The 16,128-nt window shown below is 31.1% G+C and overlaps 3 protein-coding genes across 10 annotated transcripts in view; 1 reads left to right on the top strand and 2 right to left on the bottom strand.

Annotated features, from left to right (window-relative positions):
• On the bottom strand, positions 1–1,706 carry LOC125077539 (cytoplasmic tRNA 2-thiolation protein 2). Its single transcript, XM_047689451.1, has 4 exons — positions 1,261–1,706; positions 786–1,138; positions 326–604; positions 1–234 (listed from the first exon to the last, which is right to left on the bottom strand). The coding sequence occupies exons 1-4, from the start codon at positions 1,523–1,525 to the stop codon at positions 1–3; spliced, it is 1,131 nt and encodes a 376-aa protein (XP_047545407.1). The 5' UTR covers positions 1,526–1,706.
• A 1,467-nt stretch (positions 1,707–3,173) lies between these two features.
• LOC125071475 (probable elongation factor 1-delta) lies at positions 3,174–5,521 on the bottom strand. 4 transcript variants are annotated; one of them, XM_047681861.1, is made up of 7 exons: positions 5,449–5,521; positions 4,883–4,972; positions 4,485–4,565; positions 4,124–4,318; positions 3,774–3,903; positions 3,440–3,681; positions 3,174–3,274 (listed from the first exon to the last, which is right to left on the bottom strand). In XM_047681861.1, exons 2-7 carry the CDS (start codon positions 4,967–4,969, stop codon positions 3,236–3,238), a joined length of 774 nt encoding a protein of 257 aa, XP_047537817.1. In that variant the 5' UTR covers positions 4,970–4,972; positions 5,449–5,521; the 3' UTR covers positions 3,174–3,235. The 4 variants fall into 4 exon arrangements, with proteins under 4 accessions (XP_047537817.1, XP_047537732.1, XP_047537941.1 ...); XM_047681776.1 differs by having other exon boundaries at positions 5,344–5,484; XM_047681985.1 differs by lacking the exon at positions 4,485–4,565.
• A 5,328-nt stretch (positions 5,522–10,849) lies between these two features.
• LOC125065481 (protein grainyhead) overlaps positions 10,850–16,128 on the top strand; it is a 93,835-nt gene continuing 88,556 nt past the window's right edge. For 4 of the 5 annotated variants that reach the window (XM_047673396.1, XM_047673223.1, XM_047673152.1 and 1 more), the window contains exon 1: positions 15,149–15,243. The gene's annotated coding sequence lies outside the window, so the exon portion shown is untranslated. Of the gene's footprint in view, positions 10,857–15,148; positions 15,244–16,128 lie in introns of those variants that run through there. The other variant, XM_047673478.1, reaches the window with a different exon arrangement.

Genomic DNA, 16,128 nt, shown 5'->3' with positions numbered 1-16,128 from the left:
TTATTTATCATCATTCCTGCAAACTAATGTTTGTAACATAGGATCGTTTAATTGAGAAATATTTCTACTACAACAATAACATAATTTTTCATAGATAAATGGAAACATTAAATTGTTCCCTTCCTCAATATGTTTTAAGTTTTCATTAGAGTTTATTACTTTAGACGAAACTTTTCTTGAAAACATAGTAGCATCCACTGCTGTGAGATTTAATTGATTGCAATCCAAGTTACTCTGAAAACCAAGTGATTATTATTACCTTCTATGAATTAATTCTTCAATTACATGTATAAAAAGAAAGTGTAAAAGAAATTTAATTAGTCACCTGACAAATTATGCACTTTTTTTTATTAACATTATCGGTTACAGAACCAATTTTATCTGCTGTTTTACATATTGTTGATACAGTAGCTGGATAATTTTCTTGTAGATCCAAGACAAAATTTCTTATAACAGATTGTAGACTAGTTCCATATCCTTTACCCAATATATCAGTAGCAGGATTTAGTTCTTTTATTCTCAAATAGTGGTCAATTTCCTCATTAGTAATGTCTCTCATTGGCCTCAATATTTTAACATTCTCTTCTCTTTTATCAGCAAAGCCCTAAAATGTTAATAGACTTTTTTATTTAAAACTTTCAATTTTTACTTAATACATATAAAATTAGTTGCAGGTACAAAAGGAAATAATAATTAAGACCTCACAATTTAAATATATCATGGGCATATTTTCAAGACAATGCATCATCCAAAGTGGGATCATATTATTCATAAAGTAAACTTACAATATCATTTTCAACTTGTGAACCTCGACCAATTGCTATATTTGATAGCAATCGTGTGGCTAATAACGTTGTTGTTTCAGCTGTAAAAATTATTCTACATTTTAATTGTTTTGCGATTTTTATAAAAATATTTTGTTTCATCTTCGTCAGCACATCTTCACTGATGGAGGTAGGTATGTTTAATAGAACATTTTTTGAAATTGATGGTTGATAATGATTTTTCATTGTATTATCATTACATAAAATATTTTTATTAAAGTATTCATCAATATTCACTAAAGTAATGTTAAAGTTGTAATTTTTACATTGCTCAACTATTACTTTCGATATTTCTTCACCTTCTGAATCTCTTTCTGAAAGAAATATTAAAATTAATATCTAAAAATCTTTAAATAATACTACAGGCTAAGTATTAGATTAGAATTTTCCTGTTATTTTTATTGCTTTATTAATAAAAATTAAACCAAATCAATACCTATGATATGCAAAAAATATGGTATCACTCGTAATTTTTTATGGTTATTTAATGAAAGGCCAACGTGTATCAAATCCAATAAAACCGTAGAACTTGCATCTCCAGATAAACAGATCAGGACTTTCTCATTAGGCGACAATATTTTATTTTTACCAATACAAGCTCGAAATTTGTGGTTTATATTGGTAATAAAACAGTCATTACAATAACAATACTCTTTTCTAATTATTAATGATCCAGGACCGCTACACTTTCGACAAATCATATTTAAATTTGTAGGTTATATTATAAAATAATTAAATAAACCGTTACACTTCAGAGACTGTAAATAGGACCTATTTAATAATTTTGTTTTCAAATTATTTAAACAATATATCTTTGTTCAGAGTAACAATTTCATATAATAACATTATACAGATGACAATATTGAGTTATTGACATGACAAGACAAGTGACAACTTATAAGCTTACAACTGTCAATTTATTTTCAGAATAAGGCATAAAAGGCAAAGGTGTAACACCTCTTTCGCAGATATACAGACTATTTTCTGTCATCATTTGTAATTTGAACTTTAATTATATAAAATATAACATTGAATCTACAATTGATCTAGGCATTATAGTACGAAAAAAAATTGTTTTTTTCGATAACTCTGAAAATGCACGGGTTCTAACTTATAAGCCTAGAATCGAAGCAAGGGATGCTGATTAGGGTGTCGGTTTAGATAAGGTTTGGACGTGATCTTGGATGGAAGGAGCTTCGGGCAGGCTTACACTGAGAACTCCAGGCGGTAGTGCTCGCTGAAGTGTATTCACCCGGAAGCGAGTTCAAGTGACAACTGTCCAGGGCGGCAATGAGACTCCGTAGTCTCGCTTCGTAGCGAGAGCGTCCACTGACCTTCTCCGCCGTTGAAGACCGGGGAGAAGACGTTGATAGAAATTAAAGTAGTTAAAAGGCGTAAATGCGTTTTTCCCACCGAAACAAAGTCTCAGTCAAATCTAAAACTTAGTGGATTCCCATCTCTAAATGTTAAATGAAAAATAAAACTACAACACTGGGTTAATCTATCTAATATATTAAAAATAATAGGTTATAAAAATATTAGGTTATACAATGATTAAAGGAGATAATTTATTTGTAATTTTGGTCTAGTGGCTACTTTACCAAGCTGTACAACCTGAGGTCCAGGTTTTCTGTAGAAGCTTCGAGTTTGAAGTTGTGCTAAGGAAAGCTAATTAAGCTGTGGATACTGCGTCTGAACTGTCTGGTAATTTTGGATTTACAATGCATTATATTATATAATATGTAGTTACACTAATCTAGACAACTAGCAAGCATCCCTTGAGTATGAGGTGAAGAACATAATATATTCATAATAATTATTAACTGAACCAAAAAAGGAAGTCGTCAATCTTTGATTTCTTTCTTTTTTTTTTTCAGAACTCCGTCATTTATAAACTGTTTAGGATTTGTTTGGACCATTTAGATATCAAGAAATAAATTTTAGTCAACTCATCATATATTCTTCCCCCCCGCAGTGATTGTTTTTCTGGTTTGAAGAGGAAGTGAGTAAGTTTAGCTTCCAAGATTGTGGCACATTTTCGACAAAAGCAATGGTTCAAATTTCTTACATGTGTGTATTGGCAATGGTTACCAGACCATGGTATATTATGAGCCTTTCTATACACCTGTATTTAAAAAAATAACTAGAAATTTATTTAAATATTCACATAAAATTTCAGCAGTAGCGTTAATGGTAATAATTTCACTAATGGCCTTTTCATTATCAGTTTCTCGTAAGCAACAACTTATAAAGACTTTTAGGCGCATGAATAGAATCTGCTACATTCCAATGAGGTACCAAACAAGAAAAATTCATCAAGGACTTTTTTCAAAAAGGAAACAACAGAAAAACAGGGTAAAAGAAATATGGCTATTTAATAACAGCAATTTAGTCTTTCAGTTTATTACATGTTAAACTTTATTAAAAGCAGCAATATCCACACTTTGAACCTGAAAGGAAATTGGCATTGTTATTTTCTTTTAAAAATTTTCACTTGCATATAATTTGAGCTTTTTTACAATTTTTAATGTTTTGCTTAGCTGGTGAATATTTTTTTTATAAAATATGTTTATTTAATTTTTAATTCAGAAAAATTTAAAATTTCTAAAACTTACAAGATCTTCAAACTTTTCGATTTCTTCGGTTAGCCAATCAACTGAAATTTTTTCATCTTCAACTACACACGATATTTGCAACTTTTGAATGCCAAATGCAAGAGGTACAAGTTTTGCAGCCCCCCATAAAAGACCATCATTGCTGATAGATCTAACTGCTTCTTCCATAGCTTTCATGTCAGTCTCATCATCCCATGGCTTAACATCCAATATTATATTTGATTTTGCAATGAGCACTGGTTCTGAAATTAAATATATAAACATTAAGGTAAGTTTTTAGTAATGTTATATGACAATTACTATACATTATATAGGTGTAAAACCTAATACAGACTTTTGGATTTCTTTGCATTGTATGCTGCAAGTCTTTCTTCTCTTATTTTTGCTGCTTCAGCACTTTCTTCTTCATCATCAGACCCAAACAAATCAACACCATCATCGGAATCTTCTTGAGCTGTGGCTTTCTGAATAGGATTTTATAAATATTATAAAAAATGTCATGAACACACTTAGATTCAAAAATGACATTAGAATGAAAAAGTTATTAGTTAAGGGGAATATTGAGTTACAATATTTAATGACAAAGTAAAAAATGGTAATTATTTTACTAGCCAACTTAAAATTCTAATAATTAATATTCCTTTATTGGACAAGCAATATAAATCTTAACTTAATTATACTAACTTTTGTTGTTTCAACTTGAATGTTGCTTGAAGAACCCACTGACTCCAATGATTCGACTCTTACTTGTAGACTAATAACTAGTTTACGCAAGTCATCTACAGCCTTCTTTAAATCTGAATTTTCTTTTTCTAGACTATTTAGTTTGTTGTTAATTTCAGTGTTAGGAACTCCAGCTAATGCAGCAACACTGTCCATCTGCAAAAGCAACGAAAATAAGAATAACCTTCTATTTTTATTAATTAAACTATATTTTTTGTTCTCTTACTTATTACTAGTACTTATTATGATTATATAGTTTTAATTTTTATAATATTAAATAAGTGTCTTCCTTTAAATATGTTAATGTATAAACATTACTTACACATTCTAGTGAATTTTTAATGTGCTGCCTAGCTTTGGCCACTTCACTAGCTAAAGATGATCCACTTGTAGAGACTTGGCCCTAATGAATTTAAAATTAAATATTTATGTTTAAAAAGTAAAGACTTACAGATTTAATAGGCATTTTTAGAACATAAAATAATACCATGTGAAAAGTTATTTCAATCTGTTTTTATTTATAGAATTACCAATATTTTAATTAATATAAAACAAAATATTTCTTTCAATTCATACACCAATATTTTAAGAACATGATTTAAGGTTTATACTTAAGGTATATAAGAATTGTCAGAAGATTAGGAACAAATGTATGTGAACGATTCTTAAACTTTAGCCACATGTATTTATAAATATAAACTACTTTTATCTATAACTTACCTTTGATAAAGATTCATAATAGTTTCGTTCGGCATCTGTGTAGATAGTTTTGTCCAGCCAAACTTTTTCATTTATTAAAGCAGACATTTTCTGAAAAAAAAGAGTATGTGTTAAATGCTAGAAGAGTTTTGTTAACACAAACATTTTAAGTTTTGATTTTATAATAATAATTAAGCGTGGATTATATAACATAAAAATAAAACAATTCTAACTATCATAAACTATTAAAAGTTTCAGAATTATCACTTTTTGTTTGATAAAATATATATGTTTAACGTTAATATAGTTAGAAAGTAAACAGAATTCTAGTAAAACGTTTCTTTGTAAACAAAGAACTATTTAGAAATAACCTGCATACATTTATTTTAACCGATAACCTTTAAACATTTTCAACATTATTTACTTAGGTTAGGAATTTAGTTGAATAAAAGTTTTTTACAACTAGTTACGAATAATCTTACTGTTTAAAGTGTAAATAGCAGCGTATTTTGTTATTTAGTAACTTTAAAAAGTTCTAAAATTATAAGCGTAACTAACAAAGTTTCTTGCCAAATTTTCAAATTCACCTTTTAAATTGAGGAACCAATGAGTAAAAGAGATATCAAGTTGCCTACTTTTTTTACCACGTAGATGCTTAGTTGGACGTCAAAGTGACATGATAGACGATAAAAAGTTTTAAGTTTTATGTTTCTATATTTTGTTTTTTAAAGGTTGAGTAGTTGAAATAAAAATTTTAATCTGAAAAACATAATAATACGACATATTTACAAGAATAAAACTTTTATCGTAATATACTTATTAATTTTATTGTAGTAATATACACAATATTCCACAGATAGTGATTATATAATTTTTGATTCATAGGTATTTGTATTATATTAACTTATGTAGAATTAATAATATATAATATTAAATTACAGATTTTTTTTATTAAAGCTATTGTTTATTTGTTAATTTTGTATTACCTTATAAGATCACAAAAAATAGTAGGTATATTTAAAATAAACAATAAGATTAGGAAGATATAAATAAAAAAATTGTAAGATAACTACATTTTCTGGAATTTATAATTAAATTGTCATAGTATAGAGTTGTTACTTGTTTATAAGTTATGCAATTTCAATGTCTATGGGCGTAGGCGTCCATTCACTATCATGCGGTCTATTTTCTTGTCTGCCTTCCCAAAATAAATCTCTTATTCGCTCTGATAACATTAAGGATATTTTGTTCATTTCTTGTTGCTCATTACTTTAATATGCATATTTTTTTGTCTGGCAACATAATTTAAAATGTAGTAAAAATAACTTGACTTTATTTTAGTAGAGTTTTTCTGTTATTACATTTTAAACTTTATTAAAAGCAGCAATATCCACACTTTGAACACCCTTGCCAGCAAGAGGTATCCGTTGACGATATTAACTAGTGAGTGGTGCTGAAGCCCCACTTTATCAAGATGCGCCGCCATCGTTTTGTTTATTTTTGCTATGTTTGCTTTGCAATGATAGAAGGTTTTGGTGAAGTTTCTCACGATAACCAGCTGCCTTAAGGATTAAGCTTAATTTTTTTTTTATGGATTTCTTGCTATTATTTAAATGAAAAATGGACGGTAATTGGTATTTATTTTCGTCGATATATATATAGCCTATTCCAATGGAAATAGGAAAAAAGATAAACAAACCTTAAATTTTTATATTTCATGCGATTAGCTAATAACTCAGCTATATTGCGCAGTATAAGAGTCTACGATAAATATATCTTTACCTATAATACAACTCTATTACACTTCACTACTTGTGTATATCCACTTTAATTTTATTTCCAAAATTCCGATAACAGTTTCGTCGACGTTGAAAACGCCATTTTTTCGAAAATCCATTGTAAATATTATATGTAAATTAACCAAGCTCTCGACCAATAATATCGCGTCAATTTGCAGTCAAATGATTTTTATTTGGCTTTTCCCTCTTATGGTTGAAATCATCATCATTGTATTATTTTACATAGTATAAAACAAAGTTGCTCACCGCTGTCTGTCCCTATGTATGCTTAGATCTAAAAATTATACAACGGATTATGATGCGGTTTTTTTTAATAGATTTATTCAAGAGGAAGGTATAATACATGCAGAATATAGTAGATAAACACTGATAATTTTAGAGGTTTCTAAAGTGATGTCGTAAATGAACACATTTTTTGCGCTTACATTGCAAACATTGACTGAAACTTACGAGATAGAACAAAATAATGTACTACAGTATTGTTCACTTTAAAAAGGTCTTCAAAAAAGTCCGTGATGGTATATGTCTATATCTAAGGGATAAACATTTTTTATCCGTTATATTTTACTAGAAAAAATGGCTTATTTACGAATACATTTTAAGCAATACAGCATTAATCCTTATTTAATTTGATATAATTATTTAACTTAATTAACTTAAATACATTGTGCATTTAATTTAGATTAATACACACATAAACTATAAGTTGGATGTTAGTATCATCAAACTAAAGGTAGTATATCAAAGTATATTATAATAACAAATGCATTCTACCTACTTTTAGTATTGGTAAGTACATTTTTTAGTAATATTTCTTACCAATAATGATAAAAAGAAGTAGCCCGCTACCTGATATCTTAAGATAGGTAGGTAATGCGAATCGTGGCGTCACGTTCGTACAGGCGAGCGATCCTGGGGCGCCCCACCCCCGAAAAGACGGAGTGGGTACCGCTTCTTTTTAGTTATTTTTGTAGTGGTGAAACGCGTAATGCACGTTGCATCCAGGCGAAATAAAATATATAGGTATCTATTGCGAATTCATTTCATAATATTGTATATTTATTTTGCATCTACATTGAGGATAAATCATTGAACCAGGTGAGTAATTCATTCCGATCGAAGAACTATTTTAACCCAATTAAGGTTTTTATTGCGACACCAAATCTCATAAATTTATCCGTGACACCTACCTTAATGTATAAACTACGAGTGTACTAAGTGGGACCAAAACATTTTTAGTAATTTGTTGGTTTAAACTTAAATTAAGAAAAATTATGCTTTGTTTATCATTTTATTGTTTCTTTCTATACTGGGCGACACATAGTTGCCCAGTTGCCTAAGTACGGAATCCTAAATAGATCACAGCGTAATACACTGGGCAACCGTGGAAGAATTATGCTCAACTTAGGATAACCGATAGTATATGCCAATAGGTTCGATGAGATGTTTGCCATCCTTCCTACAATTCATTTTGATGGTAGGTACGATTATATAAGTTTCATTTATTCATTACTTTTTTCCTGACCCTAGATTAACTGGTGCAGTCTGACCTAAGGCATTATTGAGTGCGCTTATGCCTTTGTTCATTAAAGTTTAGGTAAAAAAATACAATGCAGCCAATTTATTGAAATGTTTTTTATTTTTTATATTATATTTCAAACGAGCAGAAGGCTCATCTGATGAAAAATGACAACCACCGCCCATGAACACTGGGGGGCTTGCAGATGCGTTGCCGGCCTTTAAGGAAGGAGTACGCTCTTTTCTTAAATGTTCCCAAGTCGTATCGGTTCGAAAAAACCGCCGGCGAAAGCTGGTTCCACAGGGTGGTGCGAGGCAGAAAATTTCTTAAAAATTGCGCTGTTGTGGATTTTCGGACATCTAGTTGGTGCGTGTGAAATTTAGAATTTTGACGAGATATCCGAAGGTGATTCAGAAGCCGGGATTAATCCAAACAATTCCTTGGAACATTCCCCGTGAAAAATTCGGTAGAAGATTCAGAGTGATCCAACATCTCTATGCAAAGCCAAAGGATCAAACAGATCGGAAAGGGCTTGATCATCGATAATTCGAGTTACTCTACGTTGGATACGATCAAATGGAAGGAGCTGGTCAAATGGATATAATAACTCCGAACTCCAGGGAGTTTACTATTCTAGAGCTCCATCAGCCATTTTCAAGTTTTAACATTAGATCAGCTCGATGGTACCATATTATGGCTATTGCCATCGGTCATTAATAATAAGTGTATAAAGTTTCAATTTAATACGAAATTTTAAAGTGGATGAAAATCAATGTCTAATATTCCGTTACATAACTACACACTACATAGATAAATAAAGGCAAGTTAATCTATACAAATATTATAAAGGCGAAATTAATTTGTTCAATTTTACCTCTAATTAATTTTACCTCCTTACACTGAAATCGCTGAACTAATTTGGATTCAATTTGGTATGATTTGAGGCCCTTTTTTTGGCTATCATTGGCTACCTTTTTAATTCACCTCTCGAGGAGGTAAAATTGGGGGTGTCGGTTTGTGTGCTTTAGGTAAAGTTTTATAAATTAAGCGCGGCTACAGCCACTAGGTTCAGCTAGTTGTCTCAAGATCACAAAAAAAATTGCTGTCTTGTCGAGAAGGTATGCAATTTACTTTTACTGAACTTATTATTATAATGTAAAAATAACATTTTTTTATAAAAAAATATTTTAGTAAAAATGAGCGGAGCATTTTTACCCATCAGCTTTATATCAATATAAGTATAGATTTTATCATTTATTGTTGTGATAATCTCCTTACCTTACCTTTTATATTCTTTTTTTCTTATTTAAATACTACGTAAAAACTAAAGGTTTTTTTTTTGTTTTATTTTATCCACAGACGTGCTATTGTTCTATCTTATTTATGATTGTATTCATGTTTTTATGTTACTGTGTAGTTACTGGCAGTATCACAAACTAAATTTTTGGATTTGTAATTGAACTTTACGACGATGGCTTCTTCATTGTTTCGGAGGTTGTCTTTTTTGGATACTCTTCCTTGATGTTATTAGTCTTTGTGGGATTTTGGATTCTTCAGCTGGTCTGGGTGGTATTTCCATGGTCGTGGCATCTCGACTACGGATCGCCATTTTAATCCAGAATCTTCTTAGTGGTGGATATTTGTGCCCTCTTAGTTTTTATTTGGCCGCCTCTGCCAAGTTATTATTCGGCACCCTGAGATTTAGAATTAGTTTTTTACCGAACTCCTTGTTTCGTTTTCGTCTAGGGGTGAGATGTTCCAACAGTACTAAAGGCTTTATACTAATTTTATATAGCAAATATCTTTTCCTATTTAACCTCTGAGGAGATTATTATATATTTTTATACATAGTGATTTCCGCTTCGTCGAGTATCAACCATAACAGCTATTCTTGTTGGTATTATAAGCTTTAAGGATGTTGCTGCACAGGGAGATGCTTGTGGCTTTTGTGGCTTGGAGTATTAACCCGCTAAAGTTAGAATAGATAGATAGTGTCTTACAGCTCATTCTAATGTTATTTTAAGGCTTTTTGTGTATTTGTAATTGAATAGTTTAATGCATCATTGGTCGAGTTGGTCTTGTGATTAACTACAGATTCTAAGATCAGGACTATCTATTTAAATGCTGTACGATTTTTTTGGGTTAAATTTTTCGATAGCAACTCAGTATCAGAAAATTAGGATGTTTACACATCCGTACTTAAGAAAGTACGTAAAGCTTTTGATCCTGCTCGTAAACACATTACGGTTGGGTCGGATTTGCCCTACGTCGGATTACAAGAGTCACCGAAGTCGTGTAAGAGGTCATAACCATCGACTTACCAGGCAATTACTCATGATAGACTTGCTAGTGGTTTTAAATTTTAGCTGCTTAAAGTTCTGCACATCAAATGTTATCTATTTTATCTATAATCGATGATCGAAATATCATTAATTTCAAGATCTCCGACGCTAGGTCTGATTGGCTTGTAATTTAGCGTACCTACTAATAGTAGTAGTACTCCTTTTGGGGCGTCGAAAATCACTAATAAAGGATATTTGGATAATATCCTAGAAGGGAAATGTGACGTAATTTTTACTTGTATGAAGTTAAGACGGGTCGGTATCTAGTAGCCAAAAAAGTTAAGAGATTTTAGATAAAAATATCACATTCTTTTTTTTATATTTTCGATCTGCAGGTATTATTAAAAAAATATTGTTCGGGGGAGTTATTGCGAGTCAAGATTGTTTGATGCTTGTAGTTAGGCAGTATAATTTTAATATTAATCAATTATCCTTGGGATTGAAGTTACGGATAATGAGTACTTTATTTCTTAAATGCAATTAATATAAAACAATATAACTATAATGCTCTCATTGATTTTATTTATTTATTCTTCTTATGATTATAATTGGCGAATGTCTGGCATATGTACGTACAATTTAATTTTAAGTCAAGTCACATTTTATTTATAATAATTTTTGTTTTGTTAATATATAACATATATATCAACCAATTAGGTGATAAATGATTCAAAAAATCTTTAGTATTTGCAGCTTTACAGCTTTTTTATTCATACCATTTTATTTTCATTTATACCTAATAGAAGATTAATTTTGAAAAATCCTTTCTTAGTGCTTATAAGGGCACTCCTGTACACAATTTCATCCTGTAAGACTAGTCTTACAGGCTGTGCATTTGTATGTAGGTAAGTCCGTCATTTAAAATGATATTTTTAAGTAGTAACTTATATTTTTAAGTAGTAACTTTAATTAAAATCATGATTTTAATAAATTCACGATGGCATATTTGGAATTTTCTAATTAGAGTTTTCGGTGCATAAACAAAGTATTGGGAAAAAAGTGGTACGCCGGCATTAAAAGACGAAGATTGACATAATGGTTATTGAAAGAATTAATATTATATAAACAAAACCAATACATAAATACATACGGAGTAAAATTTATAAAAACATAGTGTTTCTTTGATTAAATATATAAACTTTTTCTTATTTTTATACAATAATGTTAAACTTAGTATGCACGCAATAGGAGTAGAGAGCAGCGGGGGAGAGGGGGAATAACTGTATAATATTCATATTTATTTTATGGTCCATTTGTAGTCGAAACACTTGGACCTTCGAGATATTGTGCATAAACTTTTATTAAAAGTGATACCTTGACTTATTACGCCACCGGTGTCTGGAGGGTTGGTTAATTTTTCGCAGAGAGGATCGCATGGCGATTCAACGGGGAATACAGCTAGCATTCTTGCCACCATTCCACGAAGTCATGTTATGTACGAAAGCAATTTTTTTTTATTTGTATATAATTATAGCCTTAATATTAACAATTTTATAAGTTAAATAAAACATGTGACTCAATATTTAATTTCTTGGCATAAGTAATTTTTAGAACTCTTGCAGGCTATGTGGGTATACAAAATAAATTAAGAAAGTAAAAAATAAAATGATATCAACGATTAGATTTGGTTAACTCCTAAAAATATCTTGTAAAAAAAGCAACAATTTTGTTAGAGTTTTGTACATGTACATGGATATTATTATAAGAGTTAAGCTACCGGTGAATGTCACATTGCTGCACAAAGGCTTAATCTTCTTTGGAGGAGAAGATAACGAACTTCATTACACAACTTCTACACCAATGCAGCGAAATTTTACCACATTGAAATATTCTATTTTTACTCTATTTATACTCTATTTTATACTTATCTTTAAAGTAGACGATTTCCACAATAGTACATAATTGTATGTTTATTAATCATGAAAACAGTGAACTCATTTTAAAATATAGATCAACTTAAATACAAAAATTAAAAACATTATTAAGAGCACTTTTCTGCTGTCTACCAATTTTATTTCAATATTTATTTAATAACTACGTAGAGCAACGAAGCTACGACATACATTTATTATACATGTACTTTTTTTAAAATTAAAGTAGACAGGCAGACTGAGAAATGGGTCACCTGGTAGTAGTACACTGGCTCACTCACCCTTCAAACCCGAACACAAAAATACTAACTGCTGCTGTTTGGCAGAATAAGTGATAAGTAGGTGGTATCTATCCAGACGGGCTTGCACAAAGCCCTACTAATAAGATAGCTTGTTAAGAAAATGTTGATTTGAAAGACAATTCGTGACATAAATGCATATGACAAGTGAAATAGAAAAGCACTATGATTCGTTATTGTGATTGTACGAGTTAATAAAGACAATAAAGACCTATCATCGTAAAATGAATGTAATTTGGAAAAATATATACGTCCATATGTACCTATATATGTGTATTATGTAGTTAAATACAAGTTTGAGTTCGTCAGGTGATGGCGCTGTTTAAAAACGGCAATTAACCCAAAACAGTAGAAAACAAGTTTTAAGTTAAGGTAGGTACAAAAAGGACTTGTGATAGTTCATATTATAAAAATTATACAAATACATATAAATTAAACATACTGCTGCATGCTACAGTAATATTACACTATACTAACGTAATTTACGTTTGAAAGTTTTTAAAAAATATCTTATAATTTGTAGTATCAATTTCGTTTCAGTGTCGAAAGTATATGACATCAATATTGGTTATAAGGCAATTATGACAAATAGCAAAAGCAATTTTAAATTCGTATCCTGACGTGTCTGTTAAAATGTTTTTACATATGTGCCTACTTAGCTATTGTGCGGTGATGAACATGAAATGATTTGCAAGAGTGAAAAAATGAAAATGAAAAATAAATAACGCAGCTGTTTTCCTGAATTACTATTGATATATTTACGATATCGGCTATGTTTTAAGTAAACTTTTAACTTGACATTTTAACCACGTGCTTTTGTTTCACCCGTGTTCAATTTCAAAGTACATGCCAGTTTCATACAGTTTGCCAGGTCGGTTGACATTTGTGGATATTGCTCTTCTTAGAATCCTTACTTGAATTTAAATAGAGCAGACCCGTCCTCAATAAACATACTTTCTAACAGTGAAGGAAATGACTACCAATTCATGAGAACAGAGCGACAAAAATACAAACTCTCCAGCTTTATAATATAAATATGATATGATATATTTCATATTCATATGGTATTATTATACGCAAAGTCTTAAAAATACGAGTTACACCTTTAAAAATATACACCATACAAGCTATATGGCTCGTAAATTTAACGATGAGCTAAATGCAATATAGGTACGTCTTAAAGATCAATTTATAGATATCCATACTAATTTTAAGTACACCCTTTACACTATTTGAATTGAAGTTTGTCTATCAATATATTATTTAATGGATTTGCAAAAAAGGAGCTGATCTTTCGAATCAATATTTAATTACATAAGATATAGAACTCAACTATAAATAAAATATAATGTTAATACATTTAATTTACCTTTTTTCATTTATAAATTGATTAAATAATTGTTTGAAATAATCTATAAATAGTATAAAACAAACAGTATATAACAGTCACTGTTTCTGTCTTTACCTCCGGTGAACGATGAAGGTTTGTATTTATTTTTGTTATAAAGGCAAACTAAAAATAAATAAATAATTTATAACTACGACGGTGTTTCATCAAAAAATTGTTGTCTTTCTCTTATACGGCCAACGCTGGCTAAACCTTAAGACTTTAAATCCATCAAAACAATGTAGTTGAAAATTGTAAGTCTTAAGTAGAGGAATAAACCTATAGAAGAAAAATCTTACTCATCGCGTATCGATGAGTTTAATTACTTCAACTACTAAACAATTTAGTAGAAGTCTCAACTATAAATATGAAGTGACATTTAATATATTATTTACAGTACTCTAAAACAGTTTAATAATACGTGACTAGTTTTTTTTTATATAAATGAGTGTACGTTTGGGCACTCCGTAAGTTGATGAATATTACTAAATTGTTACATTATTATTATTAAATTACTATCCTGATAGTTAATTTAAATAAAAATGTTAATAATGATTTTGCATATTAGCTGGCGTTGACCCATTCCAAAAATAAAGAGTTTAATCGAAGATTTTGAAATTGCTGTAATAAGTGCTATGTGGAAACGGTTACTTGCAAGTTTCGACGTTGTGCGTAGCCTCGAGCACTGCCGCTGGCACTCATCCACCTAAATTATCTTTGTCTGGACGGCACACGGCTTCACATATAAAAAAATAGTTAAATTATTAATTTAAGATAAAAATACTAACTTTTAATACTTTAAAAACCATTAAAAGATATACTAGACAAATATTTTTTTAATGTAATTAAATATGGATAAAGTTTCAATATTTTTATCAGATATCATCGCTTATAAATAAGTTTTGATCAGGATGCGAAGGCACCCTGGGCAACGTCCTCGGGTAGGAGGGTCAGCATGCACGGAAGATAAATTCGTCGTTTTGGTGCGTGCGAGAGCGAGGCGCGGGCGGTGCGGGGGAGCGCGGAGGGCGGCGGCGCCGGCGCGCGGAGGCTGTTGCGCTCAGAGCACCTGCGCCCGCGCTCCGTAGCGCCGTTCGCCGCGTGCTCGTGTACCCGCGCCCGCGCACCGGCCCGCGCCGCCTGCAGCGTCGTGACGCCGCCCACGGTATGTGATATCCCAGTGGCGCGTCGGGGTCGGTCGGCTGCGCGTTCGTCACTGCGACGCGCCGCTTCTTGGCGCACTCGCTTGGGCTGCTTGGCCGGTTTTGTAATTTTGCCGGGCAGGCCGTGACGTCACGAGACTAGTTTGACGCGCGTGCGTGACGGCCTGCGCCAGGACGCCCGAGACGTGCCGCTGCCGCCCCCGACCTTAGTTCCAGTGCAATGACGTGCTCGTTTACCTTTTTTAGGAAGTGAAGATAAATACCATATCAATAACTGTGATTAAAAATAAATTTAATAAGCAATCATATTTCAAATACATGTTAATTCGTGTCTTCCTTTGTTTAATAACGTTTTGCTTATTTTCGTATCGTAGTGAAATATCACAAAGTTCAAGAAATATGTGTATCCACACGAATTCTTCGACAGCACACGAATCATATTAAAGTTTCTGTGTGAGTGAATTACGTGTGTTTATTTCTTGTTGTATCGAAGTGTTCGGCGAGCTTCATATGTCAATGTGTGCGAGCATACACTTTGAGGCTCCAGCTTCGCGGCGGAGCCTTTTTGTGATTTTATTTTTCCAGTTCACTTTCAGAAATAAGACTTTGGCGTATATAATTGCATAGTGTTGTTAGCAAACATATTATCTTCCCCAATTATAGATTTTTTGTCACATTAAGGATAATTTTGTTTATTGTTTCATAAATTTTCCGTAGAATACGATTTTTTTATAAGATACCATTCATCGTTATTCTAATTAGTATAAATTGTATTCGCTCATTTGGTTTTTATCTCGTTTGATTATTATTTCTAAAAATGCTGGTGTAAATTGCATTAGCTTAAAATATTTTTAGTAAATAATTCTTGAAACAAAGATCTACTATAA

Source organism: Vanessa atalanta, chromosome 1 (genome assembly GCF_905147765.1).
Source record: "Vanessa atalanta chromosome 1, ilVanAtal1.2, whole genome shotgun sequence".
Taxonomy (NCBI): Eukaryota; Metazoa; Arthropoda; class Insecta; order Lepidoptera; family Nymphalidae; genus Vanessa; species Vanessa atalanta.
This window is presented reverse-complemented; position numbering and strand designations above follow the sequence as displayed.